Source organism: Leptodactylus fuscus, chromosome 2, assembly GCF_031893055.1.
Source record: "Leptodactylus fuscus isolate aLepFus1 chromosome 2, aLepFus1.hap2, whole genome shotgun sequence".
Taxonomy (NCBI): Eukaryota; Metazoa; Chordata; class Amphibia; order Anura; family Leptodactylidae; genus Leptodactylus; species Leptodactylus fuscus.
Window position 1 is genome coordinate 262,710,730 of NC_134266.1, and position 11,590 is coordinate 262,722,319.

Genomic DNA, 11,590 nt, shown 5'->3' on the forward strand with positions numbered 1-11,590 from the left:
GGTCGTCCACCTTACTGGCTTACTCCAAATGGATGGAGATTGAGAGGCTATGGATAGTCCCTACCATCCTAACTCCCTACTCTAGATAAACCCTACTAACCCCCCACAAGTATACTTCATGGCCCCAAGGGATGTCTGGCATACATGTGCAGCTCGTCTCCCTTTGTCCTCCTCTATTTCGGTCTTTCTCTTTTACCCACAATTCCCACCAGGGATGACAGCGACGGTCTCTGGTCCATGGTTAAGGGCAGGTTTATTCCGCTTCACAGATATTGTAGATCACCAGTCTTGCTCTCTCTTCCCGTTTCCTGAACTACAATCTTGTTTTTGCCTTCCCCCCTCTAGTGAGTTCCCATATATGCGGATCTCCCATTTAGCTAACTCTGTTTTTAGGGGCACACGGTATCTCTTCCTACTCATTTCAAGAGACTCTGCAAATCTGATTGCTCCATTACAGGCCTTATATTGGATATATATGGGATCCTTTCTGAGCCGACCCCTGAAAACTGCCCAACCATCCCTATATGCATAAGTGGGAAAGATACTTGGGGGAACCCATATCAGAGCTGTTTCCCTCCATTTCTAAATTGATATTGTGGCAGAAATAAATTACAGGTGGTCATACATATGCATCTCTCCATTCATACAGGGGACTTGAGGAACCCCATTCTGGTGATCACTGGGGTCCCACTAGTTTGACCCCCTGCAATGATACAGTTATTCCCTATCCTGTGGATGGGGGGTTAAGAATTGCTAAGTGGCCTCCGGACCGTCTAAGCTCCAGCCTCACCCCACCCACTGTCTACAAAAGTGGCAGGTGGGGCACAAGGCCTATGATGTGCCACAATGAGCAAAAGTTGAGGTGCATTTTTGACCACTTTCTAGGCACATCAGTCTTTGGTTTGAATCCAACCAAGGGGGACATCTGCAAGTAGTTTGTATGTTCTTCACAAGGGTGTGAGGGTTTCCTCCCACACACCAAAACCATACTGATAGGGAATTTAGATTGTGAGCTCCATATTGGACAGTGTTGACTCTTTATGGCATATGATGGCGTTATACAAGTAAGCTAAATAAATAGTAAACATTAGCTATTGTTTCCCATGTAGAACAGTGTATTGCGTTACTGACAATGCGTCACTCAAAGATGGACATTTTATGTTACTCGTATGATGACAGAACATGACATTTTCCACCAGACGTGGGCTCCTAATATTTACCTTTCTTACAAGTCAGAAGAGCGCCTATCAATCCACTGGCTATGTCTCTAGGAGCGTCAATATGGGAGTGATAGATCCAGGTCAGGCAGTTGGGGTCTTCAGGGGTCGGTGCATATTCCTGCTTAACAATCCAGGTATAGGTATGATGTCCACCAGGAGGGACCGCATCGTCACGTTTGTCAGACTTGCTGGTCCCATCTGGATAAAAAGCTCCTATAATGTAAAGTAGATAGGCAAATTATTCCTGACTTCTTTGGTAAGTAAAACCTCATTATTACATAGTGTGGTCCAAAAATAATCTGTCCATCAGGTCATGGTCTACACTACAAATGCGTGAGTTTATTCTTGTTGATCCACATGAAGGCAGCAAATATATTCTACATAATATGAGCCAATTTGCAATTAGAATTTTGCACCTTCCAAATATACCTCTAATATTGGAATACTAGAATTGTTCTATGTTTCAGAAAACATAGGGGAACCACCATGGGGAAAACATATACCCCAACATGACATTTCTTAAAGTTGCTCTCTCTCGTTCGGGATTGCAAAAACCCTCTGCATTGTTATTTACACATAGAGTATAGACACTATAAATGGTACCTATGATTGGCTGAGGGCCTTGAGAGCCAAGCCATGGTGGGGCATATATATACCCCATGGCTGTCCCCTTTTCTATCCAGAATCCTCACTGCCTTTAAAAACAGCAGGTAATAAAATGATATAATTAGAAGAATAAGAATGATATAATAAGAAGTGATGAGAAGTAATGTCCATCAGATCACCATGCATAGATAGATGTCTCACTAATGTGGGCCATCTAGTTATCTGCTCTACCAGCCATCAAGTTATCTGCTCTACCTTTTGTACATAAGAGTAAGGTTTGGCTCAAAACATAGTTTGGAAAATGTAAATAATATCAAGGGCTTCCCAAAATATTTCCAGTACATTGCCCAGTCCTGGACCAACTATTTAGTTTTTTTCAAGGACCTTCACTCAAATAGTGGAACAACATCTAATGTAATGATGAAGGACAAAAACCTACAACAATACATGTCTCGCTATGGTGGGCCACCAAGATATCTGCTCTACCTTTTGAACATGAGTAAGTTTGGACCAGTACACAGTTTGGAATCTGTCTACAACATCAAGGTCTTCCCAAAATATCTCCAGTACATTGCCCAGTTCTTGTCCAACCATTGTGATTTTCCCAGGACCTCCACTGGACTGATGAAACCAGATCTAATGTTACAATGAAGCACCAAAACATTCACCTTCTGAATCTTTGTTGTAGAAGACACCATGAGGATGAAGAGTATATGATCGCGAAGCAAAATTCTTCAGGTGTATAATGATGGTGTCTCCAACTTCTGCCTTAATTATCGGGCCAAGGAATCCTAGCCAGGCCGGTTTAGCGACCTCCTCAGTGTACCGACCATCAGTAAATTGTTTGTATATGGCCTTCTTATAAACACGTCCTATTCTGTCTTTGCCATTTTCCAGAAACACTGATGCATGTCTGGTAAAATAAAAAAAATGCATAGAATTAAAATCAGTTATTAGAAAATGTTGTGATCATAATACATGCACAGGAAATTATTATTTAAAGGGGTATTCCGCCTTTCTCTAAAGGGGCTGTCAATTTTGGACAGTTCCCTTTTTGTGTTTTCTGAAAATAAGCTACTCACATCTGGGGCTGCCAGTGATCAGCAGGAGCAAAAACTTGACAGTACATATCTAGTCTCCCTACAGTGCCCCCGCAGGTGAAATGAGGTACTACAAGCTTTTATTGTAATGCACTAATGTACTGGATCTTGAAGAGTTAAGGAAGCTCATTGTAGCTATTCTACAATCTGTTGATGCCAGTCCTAAATAGGGGGCAACACTGTATGAACACAGAATACCCTGATATGGTATGAAAATGGGTTTCTAAACCAGACAATCATGGGAGGAATATGCAAATCTGTCTCCTAAGATGTAAATAGGGAGACAGTGCCTCTGTTATGCTGCCCTCTATAGGAAGCACCCTGAACATCATGCTAGACTTTCCCAGAAGCCTTTACTACATAATGTGGGATTTTTACCAAGTCAGTTCCTGTCTGGTTGGACCTCGTCAGCACAGCGTAGAGAGAAGTGAGAGGCTGAGAGACCAGATTATGGGGATACTGTCACGCCTTAAGGAGAGACCACCTATTAGGTGTGTGGAGATTTATACAGCCATAGTCGCTCCACTGTAAGGGATCATGGGAGGAATATGCAAATCTGTCTCCCAAGATGTAAATAGGGAGACAGTGCCTCTGTTATGGTGCCCTCTATATTTCACAGAGATATAAAAGATAACAGCAATGTGTTACTCCATTTCTCCCGCCCCCTCTTTATCCTTATGGATATATGGTGGATTGCTCCAAACACACACCATTGATATCGATATTTTTGTTTATTTTTTACATAACCCATTCCAATCAGATTTTACGATCTTTCAACCCCTCCCAACAACTCATTCTATGCGGAAACAACAATGCAAGTGTAAATCCAGCCTCAAGAAATAGCAATGGACTGCGGGATCAGACAACATGGTATTTCTTTGTAGTCTGTTACCATAGGTGTAGAAGGTGTATACACAAAACGGTTGGATGTTTCTAATCGAGTCGAATTGCAAAAAGTTGCATAAAAGCCCCAAATCTTAAAATCTTTGTCCTCTGCTTTATCTACCGCAGCTTCTCCACTTTCATTATACTTAATAACTAATCCGTTTTCGCTGTGAATTATTAAGCGCTGCTCAATGACACACGGGCCGAAACACAGTCAGATTTTTCCTTATTTTATTGTTCCGCATTCATTCAACATTCCGGGAATTGCGCTGTATACAATACATTTAAAGGGACAGTATATCTTTGACAGTAATTGTAATAGTATAGTGACTCAGCATGTGCAGGAGGAAACAGAGACTGGGGCAACCGGAAAAACTTCTTAGGATGTATTCACAAAATGATATGGACTTTCACAACATTTTATACACAGTATTTTATATATGGGTGGGGGGGGGGCAGGACTCACAGGCTTTCTCTATGAGTGATGGGAGGTGCAGGGGGTTATTGATCATGGTAGTGTAGAGGTGTTAAGCACATAAAGGGGTTGTCCAGCCCAAATTGTCATTCTAAGTCATCAGTATGGGATCCGAGTCTAGACCCCATACAAATAATCTGTTCTAACAGCCTATGGATGCTGCTAGTGGACCAGTTCATGGGGTACTGCTCCAAGTGGGTGGATGGCTGGGAGGGTGGGTGGTTTGGAGGTACAATAGTCCTTGGGGTCTCGTCGTTCTTGTTTGGGACATGTGGATATGGGCGGGCGTAGCATGGGTGGGTGGGTGATTAGATGGGGTATAAAGAGGTATAACAGTCCATGGAGTCTCATCTTCCTCTTGTTTGGTGACAGCTGGACACGTATTGGGCAGTGATCTCCACAGTGGCCTCTTCTTCTCCCAGTAGGATGTAGAGTTTCCTCTTCTCATATGCAGATGTGAAGTCTGGGATGTGGGCAGAGAGTTTTTGGAAGTAGACGGCCCTCACAGCTGAGTATTTGGTGCAGTGTATACACATGCCAGGTATACTAGGTCACTCTCTTACTACACTTGCCCCTGTGCACTTGCAGATGACCTCTGATCCATAGGGATCAATGACAGTCACATTAATGACACAATGGCCAATACAATCATAGATAACACCACACACTTGTGCTGAGCTGACAGGACAGATGCTAAATATATTGCAAAGGTCTTGGACACCTTTCTAATGATATCCTCGAAATGAAGACGTAAAGATATGAAGCGCTGAGCAAATGGTTAAAGGGAAATTATCTTGGAGGGGCTCAATCATCCCCTCCCCGCCATCCTACAGTCCGCTTACCCCAGGGTGTATATTTGTTTAGGTGGTCCGGGTCTGTATTTATACAGGTGGGCTGGGGTCTGTATTTGGGGGTTGGTTTGTCACCTTTATATAGGAGGGGGTCTGGTTTGTCCATAGCATTTTGTTTTCAGAGTCCGTTCTAGATCTCTACTTATATAGGGGGTCTGGTCTTGGTCTGTAATAGCTTAGATGATTTGGGTTGGGGGTCTGTATTTGTTTAGGGGGTCTGTTTATTTGGGGTTTTGGTGTGGGGTCTGTATTTAGTTAGAGGTTTGGATATGGTAACTGTACGGAGGTGTACTTACGGGGTTTGTTGTAGGTTTCTGTTTATGTAGGGGTCTTGGTCAAGTGTCTGTGTTTTTAAGGAGTCTGATGTGGAGTCTATATTCAATTAAAGGGTCTGGGGTCTGTATTGAGGTGGTTTGGTTTGGTGTAGGGGATCTGTATTTGTTTAGGGAGTCTGTATTACATGTTCAGACCTTGCTCTGCGGTTTGTATGTAGTTAGTTAATGTGGTCTGTGGTCTGTATTTGTGTAAGAGTCTGATCTGATATCCGGGGTCTGATTTATTTAGAGGGTCTCATCTGTATTTGTGTAAGAGTCCAGGCCCAGGGTCTGTATTATGTACTCAGAGATATGTATTCATTTACTTGGCATGGTTGCGAGTCTGTATTTTGTAAGAGTCTGGTCTGGGATCTGCATTTTTTTGGTCTGGGGTCTGTATTCCCTTTGGGGTGTAATGAAGGAGGTCGCACATTTCTTGTGATTCTTACGCTGGGCTGGTGGCAGATATTATAGGATTCGACAATTTCACAATCTTGCTAGTGTCACACTGGAATAATCCTGCCATCCCACATCCCGTAATGAGGTTTTTCCAGGGCGCTCTTCGGACCATGTTCCGGCCACAGGTTTTGCAAAATCCATCACCCGACTTCTTCATATGGGGAATTCCTTGGAACTTCCCAGTTTACAATTTCCTTTCCCCATAGACGTGAGTGTCCAGCAGTCTGGAAATAACTTGTCTGTGTGAGCGAGGAGGGGGCTGAAACAAAGGCTGCTCCCTGACCCTGCAGTCTAGACTGACCAGGGACGTATTCCATCCCGAGGATATGGCTCTGTATAGTATATACTTGTATATAAACATAAGCTGGCGGTCAGTCTATGCAGGTGAGTGTATATCAGGGCTGGGTTCACGTTTGCACCAGGACTTTCTGCTTCACTTATACCTATACAGAATCCGCCGGCGTTTCCGTAGGTATAATTGACATCCTGGGGATACGACGCCCCTGGATGGCGGCCATATTGATTACCGACCAGATTTTCCAGGCTCGTGCTGTATAAGAAAACTGCTGAGTCTTGAGACGAGAACAAAGTCTAAGCAAAGAAAGGAAGAACATATGGTGGCGGTTATTAAGGGGTTAACCATGACAAAGTCTCAAACCCCCCTCCCTGGGGCCTTGAACAGCCCAAAACGCGTGTTATTTAACCTCAAGCTCCAGATGTCTTGAGGAAAAGCAAGTAATAAGTCTGACGGATAAGAAGTGAAGGTAACATGAAGCAGATGTCATCAGACATGTATTGTATAACATTTATGGGTAAGACCCTGCCCGGACCGTCCTCCTCCATGACGTCACTACACATACTGTATATGGCTCCTGACCTGCCCAAACATAAATGTCCTCACCATAGACATGAGTACGAAGCTGGCCATGCATAAAATATAACGTGCCAAAAGCTACCGAGGATGTCCAATGGCTATCAAGTTAATTATCAAGAAATTTACTGCCTAGACCACCAAATATTAACACCCCATTTACTCTAGACCACCAGGGAACATAATATTAACTCCATCATATATCACAGATCACCAGGTAGACACCTTCCATTGTAACCTAGACCACCATAGAAAAAATACTGTACACTCTCATATGTGCTAGACCACCACAGAACAAAGTAATAACCCCCTCCTATACCCTAGACCACCTGGGAACAAACTATTAGTCCCTCTGTATATCCTACACCACAAGGTACTAACCCTACTTTTACCCTAAACTACCAGGTAAAAAATATAAACACCCTATATACCACATGGCATTAACCCCCACTTTTACCCTAGACCACCATGGGAAAATATATACACCCTCATATATTCTAGAACACAGGACATTAATTTCCATTTTTACCCCAGACCACCAGGGAAAATATATACACCTCTATATATCCAACACAGGGCATTAACCCTCACTTTTTCCCTAGACCACCATAGGAAAGTATATACACCCCCATATAACCTAGAATACGGGGCATTAATCTCCACTTTTCCCCAGACCACCATGGAAAATACAGTATATACAACTCTATATATCCAAAACCACAGGGTGTTAACCCCCACTTTTTCCCTAGACCACCATGGGAAATTATATACCCCCTGATATAACCTAGAACACAGGACATTAATCTCCACTTTTACTACAGACCACCAGGGAAAATACAGTATATACACCTCTATATATCCTAGACCACAGGGCATTAACCCCCACTTTTACCCTAGACCACCAAAGGGAAAAATATATATACCCTTTATGTCCTAAACCACAGGGCATTAACCCTCTACTTTTACCCTAGACCACCAGGGAATAGCATATATACACCCTCATATATCAGAGACACTTTTCATTAACTACAATTTTTACCCTAGACCATCAGGGAGAAAATATATACACCCCTATATCATAGACCACAATGTATTAACCCCCACTATCACCCTAGCCCACCAGGGAATATAATATAACTCCTTTCTTCGACCCTAGACTGCCATAACATATTATATTAACCCCCTCCACTCCATTAGACAATCAGGTAAGGTCTAATGACTGAATTATTTGGCTAGGTGCCTCCTATAGTCTAAAAAACCTGCTGATATCTTGATTTTAGGGATGGGGGATCTTTATGACTGACATATGAAAGGACCACATAACAATATGGGATTACAATCTATAATCCGCCTACTGTGGTATTATGGTCAGCGGGATCCACAACACAATCACAGCCTCCTAATCTAATTGATAATAGTAATCCAGTAATGACCCTCTAATCCGACTCCTCGTCTAAGCGCCAATACGGGAAGTGACGAGCAGCACAGTCAACATGACCTGGGATAGAAATACTCTAGCAGAGCTCAAAGGTCCCGTCTCAGTGCCAGCGGCTCTGTCGCCCCTGTGGTTGGCACCGGCACCGAGTTATACTGTAAACAGTCCGGAACGCTTCAATAAAAAAGTGAGTGAAAGTGAAATTTCAAAAAAAAAAATAAATAAAAATTCCACTAAAAGGGTTTTTTCCGGATCAGGATAATGATGGGCAGTCCTTAGGCTAAGTCACCAATATCAGATTGATGGGTGAGGGGAGTCGACCCTTGGCACCCCGCCAAGCAGTGTTTTACAATTGATCCATCTACCTTCATGCCTCGGTCAAGAGTCAGACCCCTGCCAATTTCATATTGATAAGTTATGCTAACAATTTGTGATCCTTAAAGGGATTTTTCAAGACTTATTAACTGTTGGCCTATCCTTAGGTCCGGGGCCCCCCACGGATCAGCTCTTTAAAGTGGCCATGGCACTACCTAGGTGCCTCCTCCAACAGCTGATCGGTAGGGGTACCGGGTGTCAAACCACCACCACCGACCATCAGGTCATCCATTTATGAACCTGGAATACCCCTTTCAGGACAGTTTTAAGCATCGTGAAGGGGTAGAGGTGGCCTCCTTATCAGACCAATATTTGATAGGTCAGGGTTTGACTTACGGGCCCCCATCAAAATAGTCAAGGTGCTGAAAAATAAAGATAGATCCTCATTTATTTTGCTAGTGACAAAGACTTGAAAGGGTTAACCACTTTGGACTACTCTATTTTGCTAGAAAGATCCCTGATGACAGGGGGTCCCATAGTTGAGATCTTGAGTGATCAGCTGTATTCCATAGGGAAGACCTGCGGCAAGATTTCAATTTCCCTACAGCACCCCCACAGGTGTAACGAAGTATTACACGCTACCTATTGATATCAATGGTCTATTTATATAGTGCACAACATGCCGGGTCCTCCAGACACAGGTACTTGCTGTAGAGGGTCCTCAATATAAGCCCCCTCCCCATTAACTCACAAGTCACTGATAGTGCATTAGAGAATAATATATTCTAAGCCTGACAACTCACTTAAAGGGCTTTTCCAGGCAATATAATGGATGACCTATCATTAGGATAGGTCAAGAATTAAAGATCACCCGGGCCCCTGACCAATCATACGCAGCCTCTTTAGTACTTACTATTCACTTGAATGGGACTGAGCTTCGGTCAGGCCGTGTGACCAATGAATGTATTGGACCCCCACAGATCTTCAATTGGGCTCGGGTTTCCGTTATATGGGTCCGTTTGGGGGCAGAAAAAACAGAAACCCAATCTGCTTAAAAGTGGTTACCTGCAGAAACCCGCAAATCCCATAGTCTATAATGGGGCCCGCCGGGTTTCCACCCAATTTTCCCCTAAAAATTTTTCAAACAGAATGGTGGGACGGTATCCCCAATCGGTCAAAAGTGCAAGTGTGGACTCAACCTTATAAAGTCCCCAAAACTCCTTGTATATACACATGATGTCCCCTACTATAGTCCAAAACCTGAATGGGAATTCTGAACTCTACATTGCCCCCTACATATCATGTACAGAGTATTGTATATCCCATATATCAATGTCACCTTGTCTATGGAGATAGGGTTAGGGGTACGTCACCTTGTCTATGGAGATAGGGTTAGGGGTACGTCAGCTTGTCTATGGAGATAGGGTTAGGGGTACGTCAGCTTGTCTAATGGGGTAGGGTTAGGGATACGTCAGCTTGTCTATGGAGATAGGGTTAGGGGTACGTCAGCTTGTCTATTGGGATAGGGTTAGGGGTACGTCAGCTTGTCTATTGGGATAGGGTTAGGGGTACGTCAGCTTGTCTATTGGGATAGGGTTAGGGGTACGTCAGCTTGTCTATTGGGATAGGGTTAGGGGTACGTCAGCTTGTCTATTGGGATAGGGTTAGGGGTACGTCAGCTTGTCTATGGAGATAGGGTTAGGGGTACGTCAGCTTGTCTAATGGGGTAGGGTTAGGGGTACGTCAGCTTGTCTATGGAGATAGGGTTAGGGGTACGTCAGCTTGTCTAATGGGGTAGGGTTAGGGGTATGTCAGCTTGTCTATTGGGATAGGGTTAGGGGTACGTCAGCTTGTCTATGGAGATAGGGTTAGGGGTATGTCAGCTTGTCTAATGGCTGTTTCGATAGGGTCAGAGTTAACCCTAACATTGCTTATGTATTCAATGTCGTTGAATGGGGGCTAATCACATGACCATTATTTTGACGGCCCGTTGTCACGACTCTCCTAATATAGGTCATGTCCTATTTTTGCCGTCCATGTATGAGGGGATCTGTGAAAATGGGTGCCCCTTAGATACAAGACGGCCATGAACACTTGCCTTTTCTCCATCCGTTTTGCACCGCTTTCGTGTGCACGAGCCTTGTAGATTGTGTTACAATAAACTCATTACGAACACGTTGTCGGTGACCGTGACCTTATGAAATATGCTGAAGATGCTACTAGACGGTAAAAGGATTTGCATCTGCAAAGACTGCGGAATTCGAGCCCCAAAAATCCAAATCAGCAGTACAGGGATACGGTCCACCCCATCCCCTGGTAACCAAAAAATGATGCATCTGCAAAGCCCAAGGTTGCATCACGTATCAAAAGTTGCAGTATTGTGCAACCCGGGGGCACTGCAGACCTATAGAGCCCCATTCATTAGAAAGACAATTCCGTACAAGTAGCCTGCAATTTCTATGCGAAAAAATGGAACGTCACGACTGGAACTGGGTGCGAGCTAGATCATGTGACGGGATGATATACTAAATACGTATATGAATATAAGGAACAGACACAATGTACTCACTCGTCATCCGATATATTGAGTCCGGAGATGAGATTTCGCCCGCTCGGTGCATAGTCCCAGGGTTCCTCCACAATGCCAATATAATAGGTCCTTGTAAGCGATTGTCCCAGTCCAGACAAAGAGCTGAGGAGCAGCAGAGTTTCAATGGTCGCACGGTATACAGAAGGCATTTGTGTGCCTGTCAGCAGCCAGCCAGAATGAAAGGCTTCCAGCATTGCCTGCTTGGAGAGACGACGAAATAACACAAGACACTCCCCCTGCCAGCCTGAGCCCAGGGCTGGACACTGGACAGATTGTGCAAGGAGGATTAGCTCAAGTGCCAGCCATAGGTTACTATAGTCACCACCAGGGTCAGGTAGAGAGAGATGAGCTATGGATGGGCGAAGGCAAACACAAGACAGTGCCAGCTCCCTGCAGAAGACTCTGGGGGAGTGGCGTGGAGGGGGTTGTTGTTTTTGGAACCCCATCCAGATGACATTGTCCGATTTAC

At 44.0% G+C, this 11,590-nt stretch overlaps 1 protein-coding gene across 1 annotated transcript in view; it reads right to left on the bottom strand.

Annotated features, from left to right (window-relative positions):
- The window catches only part of HEPHL1 (hephaestin like 1), a 49,223-nt gene extending 37,904 nt beyond the window's left edge, over nt 1–11,319 (bottom strand). The window contains exons 1-3 of the mRNA XM_075266161.1: nt 11,101–11,319; nt 2,495–2,739; nt 1,221–1,433 (exon numbers count right to left, since the gene is read on the bottom strand). Of these exons, the coding sequence (XP_075122262.1) occupies nt 1,221–1,433; nt 2,495–2,739; nt 11,101–11,315 (673 nt within the window). The 5' untranslated portion in view covers nt 11,316–11,319. The remainder of the gene's footprint in view (nt 1–1,220; nt 1,434–2,494; nt 2,740–11,100) is intronic.
- Between the last annotated feature and the right edge of the window lie 271 nt (nt 11,320–11,590).